This window comes from Aplidium turbinatum, chromosome 1, assembly GCF_918807975.1.
Source record: "Aplidium turbinatum chromosome 1, kaAplTurb1.1, whole genome shotgun sequence".
Taxonomy (NCBI): domain Eukaryota; kingdom Metazoa; phylum Chordata; class Ascidiacea; order Aplousobranchia; family Polyclinidae; genus Aplidium; species Aplidium turbinatum.
In genome coordinates, this window is record NC_137472.1 from 63,952,884 (window position 1) to 63,974,394 (window position 21,511).

The 21,511-nt window shown below is 38.8% G+C and overlaps 1 protein-coding gene across 1 annotated transcript in view; it reads left to right on the forward strand.

Moving 5' to 3' along the window:
- Positions 1 to 200: 200 nt before the first annotated feature.
- Positions 201 to 21,511, forward strand: part of LOC145768314 (multicopper oxidase 3-like) — a 71,257-nt gene continuing 49,946 nt past the window's right edge. Inside the window, exons 1-6 of the mRNA XM_082579794.1 lie at positions 201 to 315; positions 3,868 to 3,915; positions 11,536 to 11,605; positions 14,783 to 14,921; positions 17,373 to 17,559; positions 18,446 to 18,559. Coding sequence (XP_082435920.1) covers positions 201 to 315; positions 3,868 to 3,915; positions 11,536 to 11,605; positions 14,783 to 14,921; positions 17,373 to 17,559; positions 18,446 to 18,559 — 673 coding nt within the window. The remainder of the gene's footprint in view (positions 316 to 3,867; positions 3,916 to 11,535; positions 11,606 to 14,782; positions 14,922 to 17,372; positions 17,560 to 18,445; positions 18,560 to 21,511) is intronic.

The window sequence follows — 21,511 nt, forward strand, 5'->3', positions numbered from 1 at the left end:
ACGCATGCATCGTAGCAGAAATTTGAATCGATTTAGTGGCATAGCCACTCTATAAAATGGCGTCGAAATCGACACCTCATACAAATTTAATAAGATTTATAAAGTATAAAAGTTTTCTGTGTGAAAAAAACTACTTCAATAATTTTCACACTTAGGCTACTTGTAGCGTTTCTCATGGGAACTGTCCAACGCTCGGCTTGATGTGTGTCATCGCTCGGCTTGATGTGTGTCCATCGCTCGGCTTGATTTTAGGTCATCTTACTGAGTTTACAAATACCTTCCACGAATCTATGAGCGATTTGCAAGTTGCAACAGGTAAGTTTATTCATATTCGAGAGCCACTGGAAGGACTTAGTTGCTAGTTGCATCAACAATTACACTCCGGATTGGAGCCTGCCAATCGATAATCAGCTATTTCCAATGAAAATCAGATGTCCTTTTATCGTGTTCATGCCAAACAAACCAGACAAGTATGACATGAAATTTTGATTGTTAGCCGAAGTTCATTTCAAATACGTATGCAACACCATACCGTACTTACCGTACCTCGAAGCTATTGAAAGAAAGCAACGAAATGGAAGGCTTCTCCCCGAAAATGCAGTGCTCGGGATCACCACCAATTTACACAAGCAAAGCGGGTACAATGTCACAACAGTTCACTTCTTTACTAGGGTGAACCTTTCTGGTTTGCTACAGGAAAGCAATATAACCATTGTTGGAACTGTTCGAAATAAAAAATAAAGATTCAACCAACAGCTGCATGCTTGTAAACTATCTGTGCAAAAAACATGCAAATGTCCTTGCCGCTATGCATAACAGCTCCAGTATCGATGAAACAGAGAAAAAGAAACCCTCTGTGATCCATTTTTATAGCGAGAACAAAGCAGCAGTTGATGTGTTTGACCAAATAACAAGAAAATGCACGACACATGGATCAACCAAAAGATGGCCTCTTGCAGTTTGGACAAATATTGCAGCTTTGAACTCTTGGATTATCTTTAGAAAACGTTCCAGCAGCAACATCAGCCGACGTGATTTTATCCTCTAGCTCATTGAGAGCTTGAGAACTGCTCATGTGCTGAAGCAAAAGTCGAAACTGCAGAGAGAAGAGCAGGGACAACAACCCAGAAAACGCAGAAAATGTGCTGGACATTATTGCTAAAACAATACAGTTTACCATTTGCCGCCACTGTCGAAAAGTGGGAAGTGTGATAATCGTGACTGGAAAGTCACAGAGTGCAAAGGCTGCACTGCGTAAAGTGTTTGTGAGTTTGTTTGATTTTTTCTCTCCTGAATAAGAAAACTTTGTGCCATTTTTATGATAGCTGAGGGTGGCAGCTTGACGCTAAGGCCTTATTGCCAGCAAAATTGAGGGTGACAGCTTGAGGCGAAGGCCTTATTGCCAGCTAAGCTAAAGGTAACAGCTTGAGGCGAAGGCCTTATTGCCAGCAAAGCTGAGAGTGACAGCTTGACGCTAAGGCCTGGTTGTCAGCTAGCTGAGGGTGGCAGCTTGACGCTAAGGCCTTATTGCCAACTAAGCTGAGGGTTGCAGCTTGATACGAAGGCCTTATTGCCAACTAAGCTGAGTGTTACAGCTAGAGGCAAAGGCCGCATTGCCAACAAAGCTGAGGGTAGCAGCTTGAGGCGAAGGCCGTTTTGCCAAATAAACTGAGAGACAGCTTGAGGCGAAAGCCGTATTGCCAACAAAGCTGAGGGTAGCAGCTTGATGCGAAGGCCGTATTGTCAAGTAAGCTGAGTGTGACAGCTTGAGGCGAAGGCCGTATTGTCAACTAAGCTGAGGGTAACAGCTTGAGGCGAAGGCCGTGTTGCCAACTAAGCTGAGTGTGACAGCTTGAGGCGAAGGCCTTATTGCCAACTAAGCTGAGGGTAACAACTTGAGGCGAAGGCCGTGTTGCCAACTAAGCTGCGTGTGACAGCTTGAGGCGAAGGCCGTATTGCCAACAAAGCTCAGGGTAGCAGCTTGACGCAAAGGCCGTATTGTCAACTAAGCTGAGTGTGACAGCTTGAGGCAAAGGCCTTATTGCCAACTTAGCTGAGGGTAGCAGCTTGAGGCGAAGGCCTTATTGCCAACTAAGCTGATGGTAGCAGCTTGAGGCGAAGGCCGTATTGCCAACTAAGCTGAGTGTGACAGCTTGAGGCCAAGGCCGTATTGTCAACAAAGCTGAGGGTGGCAGCTTGAGGCGAAGGCCGTATTGCCAACTAAGCTGAGTATGACCGCTTGAGGCGAAGGCCTTATTGCCAACAAAGCTCAGGGTAGCAGCTTGACGCAAAGGCCGTATTGCCAAGTAAGCTGAGAGTGAGAGCTTGAGGAGAAGGCCGTATTGGCAACAAAGCTGAGTATGACAGCTTGAGGCAAAGGCCGTATTGCCAACGAAGCTGAGAGTGGCAGCTTGAGGCGAAGGCCGTATTGCCAACTAAGCTGAGGGTAGCAGCTTGACACTAAGATCTTATTGCCAGCAAAGCTGTTGGTGAGGGTGGCAGCTTGAGGCGAAGGCCGTATTGGTCACTTTGCAGCTTCCAAAAAAAAACATGATAGGAATAAAATGAAACGGATATTCTTCAATGTTGGTAGATATTGTTGTCGTTGTGATGTTATTTTGTTGTCAGAAATAATAAAAAAACTGAACGTTTGTTGGTGTTGTCGTCGAGCGGACCATTATGAGCAGATAAAGTAATCGTCGTAACAGGAAGGTGTATATCTATTTAATGGCAAAATTTAGCGGAAACGGCACAATTACCTTGAACTTTTCAATCAAAAAGAAAACGTCCAGATTGAAGTTTCTCTGTTACAATAATTGCAACAAATCAAACTCATCTGATAACAGGTTACACATTCGGAGTTAACTGACTTTAAGTGAAAATTCTCTGAGGAGCACTTGCAAACACTTTAAATCTTGCTGTCATTTGACAGGTGTGGTTGTTCTTGGCAAGTGATATGCTAATGGTGGAAAATTATATAGACCTTTTAAACCCAATGAACCGAGTCACTACCATGCCCGTTTATAGCCACATGATATAGACGCACTCAGTTTTCTGGACAATTCTACTGTTTGGAATTATACAAACACAGGAGAATGTTGAGCAAACTATTTAGATTGAAGTCAACACTTCAAAAAGCGTTGTCAAAGTTACACAAAGAAGCCCTTTGTGAGAAGCAATGCAATATTGACCACACACCTTCTATAATCTTTTGAATCTTTTGTCATCTGTGTTTATGAAAAAAGAAGTTGTAGCGTCAGTCGTCTATAAATCACACTGCAGATTTACTCTACAACAATCACGATACTTTGTTTTGAGGAAGCAGGGAAGTTGCATCTTTCCAGACATTACTCTCTCCATGGCTTTTAGAGCAGGCAAGTTACAACTTCTTGAAGTTAGTTTAACTCAAAAGTGTGTGGAAATATGTGAGACGTTTTTGCAATGTTTTACCAAATATATTTACCACAGTTCTCGATTAATAGTCTCAACATTTCCTCATTAGAAGTAAAATAACATTGATGCACAAAATATTAACCCTATTTGTTAACACTAGGCCATGATCAGATAGGGAGAAAATACTTCTAAACCAAAAAATTAAGCATTAGACAATTATATGAACATTTAGAATGTAACCCAAGCCTACGGGAAAACTTGTTTCCGCACATTAATGCAAATATGTATGAATTTATATGATCAACAAAGAAAGGTGAGAAAAGTGCAATGTATTCTTAGATTAAATAAAATACTTTAGTGGGAAAAATGTATCCATACATTTTTTTTGCATTCTATTTTTACTCTTACTTCTTTTTTAAAATAATTAATTAATAAATTAGGTATTGATATCTGAACTTATCCATTGTTATTCAGGCGGAAACGTTATTTTGATTTTGTGGATTTTGATATCGAGGACGGAAGGTAAGGCATAGGATGAAATATATCATTTTAGTTTTATTATTATATGTAGTACTATACATTTAGTCACACAAAAAAAGTTGGTTTTAATTAACTAAGAAGTTGCATAATCTCAAGCACAATAAGGTTAACTCACAAAACTCAGCAAACAACACTTCGACTGAAGGTTAAACTAAACAAAGCAACTGCAGCTGAGTACACAAGACAGAACTCAACTGTGGCAAACAAAGTAATAGTACAAATTAATCAGCGTCAGCGCAAAGCGCTTCATGGAAGGAACGTCGGAAATCGAGTACCACATTACATAAACTTCGATAGTTAAGAAGGACAGTGTAAATATCAGCTCTATGACCATAGAAACACAGCAGCCTACCACGATTTGTGTGATGGGGTTGTTGACTCGTGTTGAGCATTCCATTGGCTTGCTCACTTGAGAAAATGGAAAGCTTAAAGAAAAATTAAAATCTGAAGACTTATTTAAAGCAAAAAATTACTTAATTTCTTATCTATAATTTCCTGTTCAGGTCATCCATGTGACTAAACCTAACCCAATTTTCTTGTTCTGGTCACCCATGTGACTAACCCTTAACCAACTTCCTGTATTGGACATCTGTGTGGCTAACCGAGGAATATCTATAACTGCGGGATTGGAAACTCTTTTCAATGCTATACATCAGGGGTCACCAACCTTTTTTGCACGCAGGCCACATTGGTATTAAGGAGAGCTGTGGTGGGCCGCACTAATAAAATTTTAGGTAGGTTGATTCTTATGCTAGAAAAGAAATCATGTCGTACCCAGTATTCAGCGTTACATGTTGTTAATATTTATCTTAGAATACCGCAACAACAAAATTAGTTCAACAACGCTACTGCCACGCCAAGCTCCTTCAACAGCACTTTTGACTTCTTTAACAATGCCTAATAAATGAGGTCACTTGTTTTGCGCACTTGTAGCGAGGCGAACGGTTTCATCAGAACATTCATCGCCAAGCAAGAGTATGGTGTTGTTATTTCGCTTCATAAAAGATATCTTGCAAGTTGCAATTAACAGCTTCAGTAAACAAGGAAATGTTTGACATATCGCAATACAGGCAACAATACTGACCTGGAAACATATCAGCGAAAAATAGGCTCCAATAACAGAGAAAAAGAAACCAAGCACCATGAAACAAACGCTTGTGGAAATCAACGAAAAAACGTTTCTATCGTAATTCATGAACAGTCTTCTCTCTAAAAAAGCAATGAGTTGGTTTTTCATCATTTTTTGAGAGTCTATAAAACCGCCTTTCTTTGATTACTAGACAATTGTCACTTGCGGTGTGTCACGATTTCTTTCTATCTCTTACCAGGAAAAAGACTTGGAAAGATTCAATGACGTAGTTTAATGGGTCAACCGAAAAGCAGTCAATTAAATGTCGAATAAATCTACTGGCGAAATGATAATCTGACTTCTTGAAGAACTTTAACGAACGGCTTCTCAAATAACTCTAATTTCTGCATCAATTACCAATCCACAACTCATAGCACACCTCTCATAATCAACTCATAACAATCACCATAATAATAATCTCAGAATAAACAGAAATACAAACTACACCACTATTTATAGTTGGCTGTTCAGTCCAGTAACTTCGAGAAGGTTACATCATAAAGAACCATCGTTCGGTCACGTAGCATTTAAAAGGTAAACAACAGAAGTCTCTAGAAGGTCACGTTCGCAAGAAGATTCTTACATAATAACGATTTCGCAATCGGACATTTACTGATAAACAACCTTATGACGTCATGACAAACGACGCTCAGAACTCATGAAAAACAACAGAACCTTCTAGATTTGCATGCTTACAGATGATTCTAGAAATACGTTACATAATACAAATTTCTCAATCAGAGGGGACTTCAGGTCATAACCGATAATAACACAACGCACCAGAATTCCATAATGAAAATAGCACATTCGTTGAAGATACAAAGCAAGCCATCGCGAGGCATTTGCACCTTGATTGTGACATACGCCCCCCCTTAGAATATTGTTGCAAACAATATAACAACACAATCAATACAAAACACACCATAAAACAATTAATTACTCAATAATCAGTTCTCATAAGTCTATCGTTGCATGATCTACCAACGATAGCTTTTCTCAAAACAATAGTCACGTTTTCTGCGAAAGTCTCCAACGTCCTCAACATCTTCAGTGCATCGGCGAGCGAGATGACCCATCTTCCTACATCGGAAACATCTCCTCTCCGGACAGTCCTTGGCGAGATGACCTTCTTTATGACAATTATAGCAAGCCTTTTCATCAAAAGGGCAGTTCCTGGCTATGTGTCCAATCTCCCCACATCGGTAGCAGTGGTTGTCACGGCAACGTCTATTTTCCGAATGTCCGCCGTCAGCAACGCACTCCCTGGCGAAGTGTCCGCGTCTACCGCATCTATAGCAAACTCCAAATGGTCGTCGCCTGCCTCTTCTCCTCGGTTCTTCGCGCTCGTAATATCCGTCATCGTGAGATCGTTGCTGATTATCTGCAGAACAATCTTGAGCAAAGTGACCATTCTTGCCACAAGAATAACAAGTAACTTCAGAATCTCTCTCAAAAACATTTCCGATTATCAGATCAACTAAAGAGTTTTGTAAACATAACGCTTTCACAGTCCCACTACAATACGGAGTTTCGATAGATATCATCGCTAACGGTCCTTGGATTGAAGTGGTATCTATTTTTGTCACATGGCCAGTTTTTCCCGTTAATTGACTGTCTTTAACCAAATCTCTCCTCACTATTATACCAGTAGAACCAGAATCACGTAAAACTTTTACCTTTTTGTCTCCAACTTTTCCATCCACTACTGGCAGGTAATCTTCAGGTATTATTTTTCCGCAAACATCTTCATCCGGATTCTTCTCGTCAAGCGTGGGTTCAGGAATCATTAACGCACAACCGCATCGATAAACGTCCGTGTCTTTATCTTTTCCAGACTGATTAGGTAAGGAAAACGACTTGTCCTTGCATTCCTTCGCTTCGTGTCCCTGCCTATTGCAACGATTGCACCACTTCCTCGATTCCTGATGATTTCTGTTAGTCTTCCTCCGGCAGTTAACAGATTTATGACCTAAGCCATTACAATTAAAACAACGTACTTCTCTTGGAACAGCACCTCCTTTAAAATTATTTGTTTGCTCTTTGTCATTATCGCATGACAACGTTTCTTCAGTCGACAACTTCTCATCATGAGCAACTAAGTACTGTTCTGCCACACTGGCTATTTCTTCTAGATTCTTTGGACTTCTCTCCATTAAATAAACAGACAGATCTTTTGAACATGAATCTGTGAATTGTTCCTTAACTATAAGGTTTGCCAATCCGTCCAATGATTGTTCGGCCCCCGAAAGTTCAAACCATTTTAACAAAAGGTTTCTCAAACGTTCAATAAATTGACCTGGACTTTCGTGTCGTTCAGGCTTTGCCTCACGGAATCTTTGACGGTATCCATGCTCGGTAAAATTGTATCGCTTTAACAGAGCTAACTTCAATCTGTCGTAGTTCATGGCTTCTTCTTGCGAAAGTCTTGAATATACATCAAGAGCTTGTCCCGATAATAACATGCTTAGCTGGGTAGCCCACGTCGACTTCTCTAATTTGGCTATTGTAGCATATCTTTCAAATCTTAACAAATAACTATCCAACTCATCTTTTTCTTCAACAAATGATGGCAAATCTGGGCGTCTAACTTGCGCCACAATAACATCTCGAGCATTATCATTAGTAGAATTAGATCGCTCACCAATGTCCAGCTTTTGTCTTTCTAATTCAAGTTTTAACTTTTCCAATTCATATTGCGCTCTTCTTTCTTCAGCTTCTGCTTCGCGCTGCGCTTGTTTCTCTTCAGCTTCTCGTTGAGCTTGTTTTTCTTCAGCTTCACGCTGCGCCCGCTTCTCCTCTGCTTCAGCTTCAAGTTGTGCAGCTTCAGCTTCACGCTGTGCTCGTTTTTCTTCAGCTTCAAGTTCTGCTTTCCTTATTTCACGAGCAGCTCTTCTATCTTCTCTTTCGTCAGCTTCTCGCTGAGCTTTTTGGTCCATTATCTTGTGATACTCCTCCATCACAAACTGAGACTTCTCATTACCAGTCAGCCCCATTCGTTCAGCCATGCTCCCTAAGTCTTCAATCATCTCATGTTTGACAGTATCCGCCATCTTGACATTAATTTATTATTCTTTCAATAAATCTTTCGGTATTCTTCGGTTTTTCTTTTTCGGTTTTTCCAGGACGAGCCCCCAGAATGTCACGATTTCTTTCTATCTCTTACCAGGAAAAAGACTTGGAAAGATTCAATGACGTAGTTTAATGGGTCAACCGAAAAGCAGTCAATTAAATGTCGAATAAATCTACTAGCGAAATGATAATCTGACTTCTTGAAGAACTTTAACGAACGGCTTCTCAAATAACTCTAATTTCTGCATCAATTACCAATCCACAACTCATAGCACACCTCTCATAATCAACTCATAACAATCACCATAATAATAATCTCAGAATAAACAGAAATACAAACTACACCACTATTTATAGTTGGCTGTTCAGTCCAGTAACTTCGAGAAGGTTACATCATACAGAACCATCGTTCGGTCACGTAGCATTTAAAAGGTAAACAACAGAAGTCTCTAGAAGGCCACGTTCGCAAGAAGATTCTTACATAATAACGATTTCGCAATCGGACATTTACTGATAAACAACCTTATGACGTCATGACAAACGACGCTCAGAACTCATGAAAAACAACAGAACCTTCTAGATTTGCATGCTTACAGATGATTCTAGAAATACGTTACATAATACAAATTTCTCAATCAGAGGTTACTTCAGGTCATAACCGATAATAACACAACGCACCAGAATTCCATAATGAAAATAGCACATTCGTTGAAGATACAAAGCAAGCCATCGCGAGGCATTTGCACCTTGATTGTGACACGGTGTCTTATCAGCATGGTAAGAATTGATGATTAAACAACATTTTGCAGTACTAAGCTAAATGTTTTCATAATACAACCAGAAAAAGTCTTTAAATGACTGATGAGCCCAGCCTCATGGGCGAAACACGTGTCTATCGCTGAGTTCCTGTTACACTGGACTGCCGAGAAACATATAATATTTTGCCAATTTATTATAAATTGAGTTGGCACACCGACCTATTTTGCTTACAAACTTGCATAAAAGGAACACTGCTCGTGAAACACAATAAACATGAAACGCACACTAGGGTTTACGTGACATTTACAAGCTTAAAATAAGCAACACTATGCTCACAGACAACTTCAAAACTCGAAAACAGACGTTTTAATCAACCGCTGGGACAGTGTGGCTGGACATCGCATTGGAATAACTTAATCGACCCCCACTTAAAACAACAATTCGATTGGTCGGTCGGTGGAATCGTACGGTATGCAAAGCGAAAATATGCTTCCAGCAAAAAGTATATTTTGCCTTCATGCTCTTTAACTCCTCAAGAAAAGTATTTATGGTTATACTTGTACGCGGATACCTTCCGCGGGCCGCAGCGATACAGCGTGGCGGGCCGCCAGTTGGTGACCCCTGCTATACATCATTAGGGTCAACATATTGCTATGACTACAGAATAATTATTAAAAAAAACACTGTTTGTATCAACTAAAGAATGCGTAAAATTCAATTTTGCAATAACAATAAAAAATGTACCCTCACATCAAAACTTATTTGATGTATAAAGGTTAAAACCATGAATCTAAAAAATCAAAAAGTAAAGGAATGCAAAGAATCCAGAAATTTCCTGTTGTTCTTTAGCATTTTGCGTATTGCAAACTGGATCAGAAGTTAACGAGGAGTGTTCAACAATCAGTGAAATGTGTTGTCGTAGGCTTTTATGATAAACTTATTCACAGACCAACCCAGTACGAAATCAATACGTTTAAGATGTCATAAGAACTAAAACTAATACTCGGTTTTAAAATGATTTAGCAGCAAACAAAATACGACAAGATTGCACAAATGGAATAAAAACACATTAAACAAACAAGGCAAGTGTATACTTTACAGTTTACGGCAGGTGCATTGATGTTACACTTTTCCTTGTCTGTTTACTACTTACTATTTTAAGGTTAATTTGTGTTAACCTTATCACAGCGACGCAAAGAACAGTGACCCTACTGGTGTGCAAAAGTGTTTTCAGTTCCACAGAGTTTCCAATCCTGTAGTCATAAATTCTCTGAACTAACCCTAACCCAATTTTCTATCCAGGTCATCCATGTGATTGGCCCTAACTCAATTTCCTGTTTAGATCATACAAGTGACTAACTGTAACCTAATGTCCTGTCCAGGTCATCCATGTGACTAAATCTAACCTAACTTCTTGTCCAAGTCATCCATGTGACTAACCCTAACCTAATTTCCTGTTCAGGTCATCCATGGGATTAGCCTTAACCTAATTTCCGGTCCAGCTCATCCATGTGACTTAACCCTAACCTAATTTCCTGTCTAGGTCATCCATGTGACTAACCCTAACCCGATGTCCTGTCCTAGTCATTAATGTGTGTAACTGTAACCTAACTTCCTGTCCAGGTCATCCATGTGACTAAACCTAACCTAACTTCCTGTCCTAGTCACTAATGTGTCTAACTATAACCTAACTTCCTGTCTAGGCCACCCATGTGATTAAACCTAACCTAATTTCGTGTCCAGGTCATCCATGTGACTTAACCTAACCTAACTTCCTGTCCAGGTCATTCATGTGACTAAAACAAACCTAATTTCCAGTTTATACCATACATGTGACTAACTGTAACCTAAGGTCCCGTTCAGGTCATCTATGTGATTAGCCCTAACTCAATTTCCTGTCCAGGTCATCCATGTCACTAACCCTAACCAAATTTCCTGTCCAGGACATCCATGTGACTAACCCTAACCTAGCTTCCTCTCCAGGTCATCCATGCGACTTAACCTAAACGAATTTCTTGTCTAGGACATCCATGAGACTAACCCTAACCCGATGTCCTGTCCAAGTCATTGATGTGTGTTACTGTAACCTAATTTCCTGTCCAGGTCATCCATGTAACTAAACTTAACCTAACTTTTTGTCCAGGTCATCCAAGTGACTAACCCTAACCTAATTTCCTGTCCAGGTCATCCAAGTGACCAACCCTAACCTAACTTCCTGTCCAGGTCATCCATGTGACTTAACCTCACCGAATTTCTTGTCTAGGACATCCATGTGACTAACCCTAACCCGATGTCCTGTCCAAGTCATTGAAATGTGTAACTGTAACCTAATTTTCTGTCCAGGTCATCCATGTGACCAGTTTAGACCATCCAAGTGACCAAACCTAACCTGATTTCCTGTCCAGGTCATCCAAGTGACCAACCCTAACCTAGCTTCTTGTCCAGGACATCCATGTGACTAACCATAACCCGATGTCCTGTCCTAGTCATTAATGTGTGTAACTATAACCTAACTTTCTGTCCAGGTCATCCATGTGACTAAACCTAACCTAATGTCCCGTCCAGGTCATCTATGTGACTAAACCTAACCTAATGTACTTTCCAGGTCATCTATGTGACTAAACCTAACCTAATGTCCTGTTCAGGTCATCCATGCGACAGACCATGCAGCTCGACCCAACCGATGACGTGTCAATTCGAATTCGTTGTAGAATGGTGAGCACATTTTTGTTTGGTAAGAATGTACAATAGAGTTGCATAACCACTTTAACCATAAGGTAGATTGAGCAATAGGAATGCTCGTTTTTGAACTTTTATTTAAATTCTCCCGGGGTAGTGGGGAAATGGTGCCAATGAGTGAGAAAACGCTGATGACAAAATTTGAGATTCGTAACAAATTGTCTTCAGCCTCCTCATGGGGCCCAAAAATCGAAAAAAGGTGTCAAAAACGCATTTTTTTTCAAAAATATTTTTAGCTTGGGTAGATACAATATTGTTTAGATATATCTAATTAACCTAAGAAAAAAAATTGGAGTCATTTGAACTATTCCTTCAGCTTCCTCACAGGTTCTGAAAATTTCCATTTTGCTGAAAATTTTTCATTTTTGTTTGTGGTTACATGATACATAATTGCGTTAGACATTTAGCCAACTATAAAACGTCATTGTATTTCTTTTTATAGACCTACCCTGAGCTGTTGCGTCATTTTTTAATGTAATTGGGTTACATTGGTAGGAAAAAGTGACGTCTTTCATTTGAATTTACGTCACTGACGAAGTTCGTAGTCATGTAACCACAAACAAAAATGCGAAATTTTCAGCAAAATGCAAATTTTCAGAAGCTGTGAGGAAGCTGAAGGAATGGTTCAAATGACTCCAATTTTTTCCTCCAATGTTGCGCGAAAAAAAAATCCAATTTTTCCACTCCAATTCCAAATGTTGTTAAGTCTTTGTTAACAAAATTAAAAGGGCAAATTTCAGAAAAATCAAAAAAAATCAACATTTCTATTTTCGGATGAAATTTTAAAGTGCAATGCAGAAAAGAAGAAACAAAAGTTAGAAAAAAAATTTATCGCAACAAAAATATTATTATTTGTCGTTTGTTATCGAGTCTGAATCGGCTTTTTCCATCCAATTAAAGTTGAAACTACTGAGAACACGAATAAACAATTTTCTTATAAACCAGACAAAACTTGAGTGACAATAAAAACCGGATTGCATACAGTAATTTTTGTTTTTGCAACAACATTGATCACCAATTTCATTTTTTAAAGTACATAAAAAATGATCTTGAAATGGATTTTGATTTTCAAGATCACAATCTTGATCTTGATTTTCAAAACTACACTGTTTTGTTCTTCTTCTTTCGTATGAGAAGTTTCTTTTTGGACTACGATTCATTGGGGTCAAACGTCCGGGCATTCTGCATATTCTTGTTGATCTTGATCTTCTAGGTCACCAAAACTGGTGGCTTTGGCCATCTCTGCCAGGCGAGAGCTGGAAGCTTTGGTCGTACTTTTTTTCAGTTGCTAAGTGGCTGCCTCTAATTCTTTCTTATTTTGCCTCAGTTATGAGACAATCGCATTATTCGCGTTTTGGTTTAGTATTCATTGTGTTTTCCTTGTAGGCTAATCAGTTCTGGCTATCCTTTGTTTTATCTGCAATAAAAGTTGCATCGTCGACGTTTGGATAAGGGCATTCGGATGCGAATAAAGGTATCTTGCCCAGATCACTCTTTGCTATCACAGCGCAGGAGTGTTGTCATTTTACCGGACGCGTACTTGCAATCTGCAGATCTCTACAGCTGATTAGGTTTATTAACCAATCAGAAGGCAAAGGTTAAATTAGCTGATTGCAGTCATATGGCTTGTACCCGTGATAGCGTGAACATTCTTCTCGAATATTTTTGATAAAAAGTGAGTTAACTGAACGTTTAATCGTCAGAAGCGTGGCCTAGCGGTTTGAAGGCCTTTGTTAGGGAAAAGATAATTTTGATGACGTGAGCTCGATTTCCACCCTTGCTATTCTTACCCCTATTCTTTTCCTTTTGTAAAAAATATAAAAATCAAAGCAAGAAGCAACTCACTGACTGAGTGCCAGAAGATCACAATAACTACAATCAGTTGGTTCATTTATATAATGTTATCCGATGTTAATATGTCCACTGGTGAAAACACCCCATCTGCTGCAGCGACTTACAGATTACAAATACGGTTATCAGACGGCCTTAGAAGAACTAGCTATCCGCTCATATCAGGGTCGTCCGGTAAAAGCACGATACCCCTAAGTTGCGGTGGCAAGGGGTGATTAGGGCACGAGAAGTTCATTCGCATCCGGAAGTCTTTATCTAATCATCGACGCTGAAACGCTTATTCCAGATAAGGCAAAGGATAAGGCCAAAGGATGGTACGAGGGTCTTACAACAAAACCTAATATGAATGAATAAGAGACAGCCACTGAACAACTAAAAAAGCACGACGTCAAAGTCGTCAGCTTTCATTTGGAAAGAAAAAGGTAAGCAGACCAATAAAAAAATTCGAACAATACGTGAGCGCAAACAGGAAAAACAACTCAAGTGAATGCAAAGAAGCCTCTATTTCAATAGGTGAATGCTGTGCAACGTGCATGGAAAGGTTTGTGCCCATTTTGCCTGACAAGAAAAGATCAGTAGCTTATGTCAATTAAGTTTCACATTGGCTCCGAAATAAGTAAACGTTCATTTTTTTTATCAAAATGTCGTTTCAAAGTAGCAGGTTGTTGCCATTATTATGTTGATTTATGAAAGTGTTATTGCCTTTCCCAAGGGCACGCACAACATGCAAGTTTGCCTACTTTTCTCGGCGCTGCATTGCTGTACATCTAAATGTCAAGGAGAGAAACTATAATTATCAGTGTGAAAGTCTTTAATATGAAAGGGTTTAGGTTTGTGCTAGCAAACTGCTGCATTCATAGTGAAAGATTGTTGTACTACAAACATGTTTACTTCTGAAGGGTTAGGAACCACTGCTAAAAGTTGGGAAGCACTGCTAGCAAGCCGTGACTCTCTATCAATGCAATGAATCTGCACACACAATGTAGCCTAAGTTTGATCGAGCGCATTGTTATCGAGATCTTAACATAAAGTACAGCGGCAATGAAACAAAAGTGTCATTTTGGGATACATTTTAAAAAATGAATAAAGCAAGTGAAATATATGAAATGTTACGATAACGACTTTTCAACTTTTAGATAAAGCATTTTTTTACAGGCCAGCAGGCTACAAATTTTTTAAAACACCACTAGAGGATTACACGCAAAATCTGATTGTAGTTGATCTTGAAGCGCTTCACCTTTTGAGTAATTGACTTGTGAAAGGGTAGAAGAGTAAAGAGTTAATGCTTTCTACACAATTAAGGTACTCTACCATGTCAAAAGCATGCTACGATTGTCCAATTGTTATGTCAGACTGCTACAGGGAAGATTGCATTTCAGCAGACGGTTACGTTCGAGCAGTCACTGTTGTGAATCGGCAACTTCCGGGACCTACGTTAACGGTAAGTCAGTTTCAAAGTTGTACCCCCTTGTTCCCCATTCCACGCTCTCTGAATGATAAACTCTCTTGAGTTTTTTTTTTAATATCCTTCTCCTCTGATGTCGTCTATGGACATATGGCACAGTGCTTTTTGGGTGGCTGTGGCTCATCATTTGGTTGTAGTTATGTTGTACGAGCAGCACTTCTTCCCAGGAACGGTACTATTGACTTGCTTAGGTGATCGTTGAGTTGCAGAGTATTGCCGAGATGGTGAGCCATATGAAGTTTTACCAGGGACATTGCTAACTCCCAGGCTTCAATAAAACTCTCATCTGCTTTTGCTTCTCTGATTGCCAAGCTTTTATAACTGACTGTTTTGGGGTTTACACAATCAATATCCTGCATGTAAGCAATGTTGAAATGAAAATAGAATGTTATGAATTACTACCGGCTCTCTCTTTTAAGAGTAAAACTACAAAAAAATTTTTTCAAGATTGATTACTAAAATATTTAACCCTCCGTTGGACGCAATAGATCTGTCAGGCGCATGCATGACGAAATTTTGTTCATCTCGGGTTCTGATTGGCGGAGACAAACCCGCTTTTGAACCACGCAGATACACCATGTGCCTGAACGTTGTAGATAGAACCCAATTATTTTACTGGAAAGTACAAAATTACCAATGGTACCAAGATCCCTGACTGACCAGTTTAAGAACAAAACCTCATGACCATGTTAGACAGGACACCTATCAGGGCCGACAGGAGATGCAAGGCTGACAAAATCTGTAGCAGAATGTTGAACCTGCTTTTTTGCAGATGACATTTTAGAGATCATCGTGACCTACACCAATCAGTATATAAATTTTGTAAAAAACAACTATTCCAACAGTCGGTAAGCAAACTTTACATATTCAATTAAAATTAAAGCCTTTATAGGACTCCTTTATTTAGCAGAAGCCTACAGAGCAAACAGGCAGAGTTTAAAAGAACTTAGAAGTTTAAAAGGGAACAGAAGGAGATGGAGAGGAGAAATTCATCTTGTAATAAGTTAGTCCAGCTACGTTTCCAATGGTTTGATGACCGTGATACACGTAGCCTAAAAAAGGTGACAAGCTTACTCCGATACGAGACATCTTCACACAGTTTGTGGACAACTGCCAGACAAACTACTCTCTTGGTGAGTAGACAACAATAGGCAAGATGCTGGCTTGATTTCGTGGAAGATGTGGATTCCGTCAATATATACTATGCAGTATACCCTCAAAACCAAATAAGTAGACTATGGCATAGAAATATATGCACAATTGCACATTCCAAAACGTATTAATTGCATCATTTGGAAATATATGCTGGCAGATAGCCAGATGAGCCATACAGTATCAGCAATAAACCAACAGATGAAGTAGCCTAAGAAAAATAACTGCCTATATATCCGGTTCCAGACGTAACATCACAGCGGATAACTATTTCACGGATATAGACCTAGTGCAGGGAGTGAAGGAGAAAAAATTGTCATATGTCGACATATTGAGAAAATCTATAAGTCAGCTGCCACCTGGACTTTGATATCACCCAAGTGTGAAAAAAACTTTTAAGCATGTTTGGATTCCTAAAAGACACCATATTAGTGTCGTATGTTATAAAGCCTAAGAAAACTGTTATTCTTGTGTCTACTCTACATGTGGGCAAAGAAATTGACCTCGATAGAGAAGAGCAGCAAAAACCATCAGTAACCACATTTTACAACGCCACAAAAGGTATGGTAGATACTGCAAACCAAATGCGTGCTATATACAATGTCGCTGGCAATACAAAGCGATGGCCCTTGGGAGTGTTTTTTCCAAGATGAATGTAGCGGAAATCAACAGTCAAGTGATTTATCTGGTAAATGGATTAGGAACAGTGATAAGAAGGATATGCCTGAAGGTGCTGTCCAAACAATTTGTTGCTGGAGAACACTAACCAGACGAAGTGTGAAAACAGTGTGAATGCCTATGCCTCTGTGAACAAGATTGCAAAAATATCACCCACCCAGCACAGGAATTGAAGCCATATAAAAATGGCATAGTTTTACAAAGGTTTGTTGAAAAACCATGCTCAACACCAGATTCATCATATTTTGAAAACCTTGCTAAGATATTTTGTCCTTTGTTAAACAGAATAAACAGACAAAAGCCGATGCAAAATAGTTGTATTTTCAAAGCACGAACTAAATTGTTGATATAATACAGTTTATCATATTACACATATCATGTAAGCGCTTGCGTTTCAAATTCAATGTTTTACAACAATCTATTGGCATGTGCTTGACAAGCACGTTGCGCCAGTATGAGTAAAAAATTACATTAATATTACGACAATTAAATTACGAATTAAATTACGCTTTGTACATTGTGTAATATGTATAATTTTTTCTAGCTTTGGTGAAATAATTGAAAAGGCTGGTAAAAAAAATTATTTAAATTTTACAGGTATGTCACCGGGACACTGTTGAAGTCAAACTTATTAACTTGATGGACAACGGAGAAGGCACAACCATACATTGGCACGGCTTGTATCAGCGCGCCACTCCTTGGATGGACGGTGTGCCAATGCTGACTCAATGTCCAATTCCAACTTATACATCATTTACATACAAATTCCAAGCAGACCCACCAGGTACCAATGTAACTTTCGATCAGATACTATGAGTGACTATTATTCTTTTCTACTGAAAACAACGGAAAACCTTTCTAACGTACGACTCATTGAGAAGCACTTAATCCTCACAATTGTTCGTTATCAATAGTGACGTGATTATGCAATATGCATGCCACGTTAGCTCAGTGGTTAAACTAAAGGCCTGGCGGTTTTGGTTCGCCACTCGGGGCGTGCGCTTGAGCAACGCATTTCAAGACTGCTCTTCTTTCAGCTGCACCTAGTAGGTGAATAAATTTACAAATAACAACACTTCAACAATAGCAAACTTTACTCTGTCAATCTCGGTGACCAGGCCTGAGTCAGTAATTCAAAGCCTCTACAAGGAATGCGAAACTGTCAGGAGTAACGTATCAGTGGGTTTGTCAGTTCTTTTCAACTAAGCTGCAGGCGTTTACAGTAGTGAAGACAAAATGAAAAAAATGAAAACACAACGACGTTTCAAAATGCACCAAAGTAAGCACGAAACCCGCCCATAAGTTAGGAATTCATTGTTAGCGAGCGTTTATGCGAAGACCATCACACGCGCAGACGACAAATTTGGGTTACCGTATATTTTACACGTTAAACCATAATAGAAGTAAAGAAACAAAAATCTAATCGGGCATATTACGTTAGAAAAATAGATAAACAAACAGACAATAGCATGACGATCCAGTCCAAGATACTGATATAAAACAACTTTCAGACAATCTCGCTGACGTCACCGTATGAAGATCCACTGACGATGATGGATCTGCAGTCGACCATCCTCTATTTGTCGCATACAATAAGAAAATGTCTTTTCATACATCAGCGTCTTCTTTTGTTCGCATAAAGATGACCTAACTCAATATATTGTTGACAGGGACTCACTGGTGGCACGCCCACGATGGCTTCCAACGCTCTGATGGAGTCGCTGGTGCCTTTGTTGTCAAACAACCATTAGAAAGTAACAGGCATGCCGGACTTTATGACATAGGTACTTATACAAAGTTATAACGTATAAAAAGTGAAGATCATAGTTTTTTTATAACATCTCGCAGAAATAAATTAAAGACTTGTTAGCAAAAAAGATGAAATATGTTCAGACTGACACATTGGCGGAAATGTTGATGAAAATATTGTAAGTTTTTGTTATCTGGGCAGTAACAAAATAAACCCGACGAGATAGCACAGAAATTAGAAAATAATTTGCTGTTGCAAAATCAGCTGCAAATTCCTACATCTAGAAACCATGTTCTTGCATCTAGTAGTCATATTCCTGCATCTGGTAGTCATATTCTTGCATCTAGTAGTCATGTTGCTGCATCAGGTAGTCATGTTCCTGCATCTGATAGTCATATTTCTGCATCTAGTAGTCATGTTTCTGCATCTGGTAGTCATGTTCCTGCATCTGGTAGCCGTGTTGTTGAATTTAGTAGTCATGTTCCTGCATCTGGTAGTCATTTTACTGCATCTGGTAGTCATATTCCTGCATCTAGTAGACATGTTCAATTTAGGGTGGCTCGTTTTTGAACTTTTTTTTTTAATTCTCTTGGGGTAGTGGGGAAATGGTGCCAATGAGTGAGAAAATGCTCATGAAAAATTTGAGATTTGTAACAAATTGTCTTCAGCCTCCTCATGGGGCCCAAAAATCGAAAAAAGGGGTCAAAAACAAAATTTTTTCTAAAAATATTTTTAGTTTGGGTAAATACAATTTTTTTTAGATATTTAGTTAACCTAACAAAAAAAATTGGAGTCATTTGAACTATTCCTTCAGCATTCTCACAGGTTCTGAAAATTTCGTATTTTTGTGCGTAGTTACATGATACATAATTGCGTTAGACATTTTTCCAACTATAAAACGTCATTGTATTTCTTTTTATAGACCTGCCTTGAGCTGTTGCGTCATTTTTTAATGAAATTGCGCTAATTTGGTAGGAAAAAGTGACGTCTTTTATTTTAATTTACGTCACTGACGAAGTTTGTAGTTATGTAACCACAAACAAAAATGCGAAATTTTCAGCAAAATGGAAATTTTCAGAACCTGTGAGGAAGCTGAAGGAATAGTTCAAATGACTTCAGTTTTTTTTTAGGTTAATTAGATATATCTAAACAATATTGTATCTAACCAAATTAAAAATAGTTTTGAAAAAATTTCGTTTTTGACCCCTTTTTTCGATTTTTGGGCCCCCTGAGGAGGCTGAAGACAACTTGTTACGAAGCTCAATTTTTGTCTTGAGCGTTTTCTCACTCATTGGCACCATTTCTCCACTACCCTGGAAGAATTAAAAAAAAAAATTCAAAAACGAGCCATCCTAATGTTCATGCATCTAATAGCCATGTTCCCTCATCTAGTGGCCATATTCCTGCATCTGGTAATCATATTCCTGCATCTAGTAGCTATGTTTTTGCATCTAGTGTTCATATTCATGCGTTTGGTAGGCTAGTCTTATTCCTGCATCTGGAAGTCATGTTGCTGCATCTGGTTGTCATGTTCCTGCATGAAAAATGCTCCCTCAATATTTTCATTGGTTTCAAGAAGGCCCAACCCCAGGAAAATGGAGCCGCCTCCCCCAAATGATTGTTTATTTTCATTTGGGTTGTAGCGTTCGTGTTTTTGTGTTAAATTAAGTTGGCCTTTGTAAAAAATTGTAAATGAGTCACTAGAGAATTTTCAATCTGCGCAAAAAGAACACTCTATGGTATGGTCTTTGATTTCACTTTTCCACAAGTCTCTAAAGTTTCAAAAGCTCCCGTTTCTCGTGGTCAAATGCTTGGTGGACACATCGATGCACGTCAATGCCAAATCACACGGACATGTAAAACTGTACACGACATTTGAGCAGAGAGACGAAGGCGTCTGGAACTTTAATTGAAAATACGAATTATATTTGAATGGTTTGTAAATAGGAAAAACTTCCACATCAAATTTACTTTTCAAAAACTGTCCGATTTTACGAGCAATCGTTTTAGATTCCTTTCCCAAAAATGGAACAGACAATCAATGCTCCATGTTTTACTCTTTTTCAGCCTCTTCTTCTTCCAAATGTTTTCATATCTTCTCAAAGTACAATTTTGAATACTCATTATTATAGAACATTTATTTTAATTTCTCTGTTTCTGTATTAAAAAGAGCATCATTACAGCAAATCATTTTAACCCGAGCTCATAGGCCAGTGTTTCTTAACCCTTTTTGGCCCAATGCCCCCTTCATGAACTGGCAAAATTTTATCGCCCCCCCCCCCCACCCCCTAACAAAAACGATTGATTACGAAAAGCGAATATAAAACAATTAATACTACAAAAAGTGCCCAATGCCAAGCAGACCGATATAATTACATCAAATATAGGCTAGTTATCAGTCTCTAAAACCTTTACAGCCTGTTTTACCCTAAAAGGGGGATCATCAGAAGGTCCTTATTCAAAGAGAATTATATTAGAATAAGGACCTTTTGATGATCCCCCTTTTAAGGTGAAACAGGCTGTAAGGGTTTTAGAGACTAATAGCCTAACTATTTTTGATAAAAAGCAAATGAAGGGTTCAGAACGAAACGTGACTAAGTCACAAAATACTACTAAGGAGCTATTGACATGTACAGTTTTCAATTGCATTGTAAAATCAAGATTTAAAAGATTTTTTTGTTTTTACCATATGTCAGTGTCTACAACCCCAACCTAGTTCTGATTGCACTATTAATAGATTTTTTAGTTGAACTTGTCAAAAAATATTGATAATATTCTTTTTTGGACTTGTGCATTTTTCTTCAAAATTGCTGGACTTAGGCACTTTTAGACACAAATGATGGACTTAAGCACTTTTAATAGGGACGGTACATTACGGGACGCGCAACTCCGTTGTTCCTTCAACATTAGAAGGGTCAATTGCCAATTTGACATTTTTTTTACGCTTTACTGCAGGCTTGCTTTCTACTAAAAACCTTAAATTAGT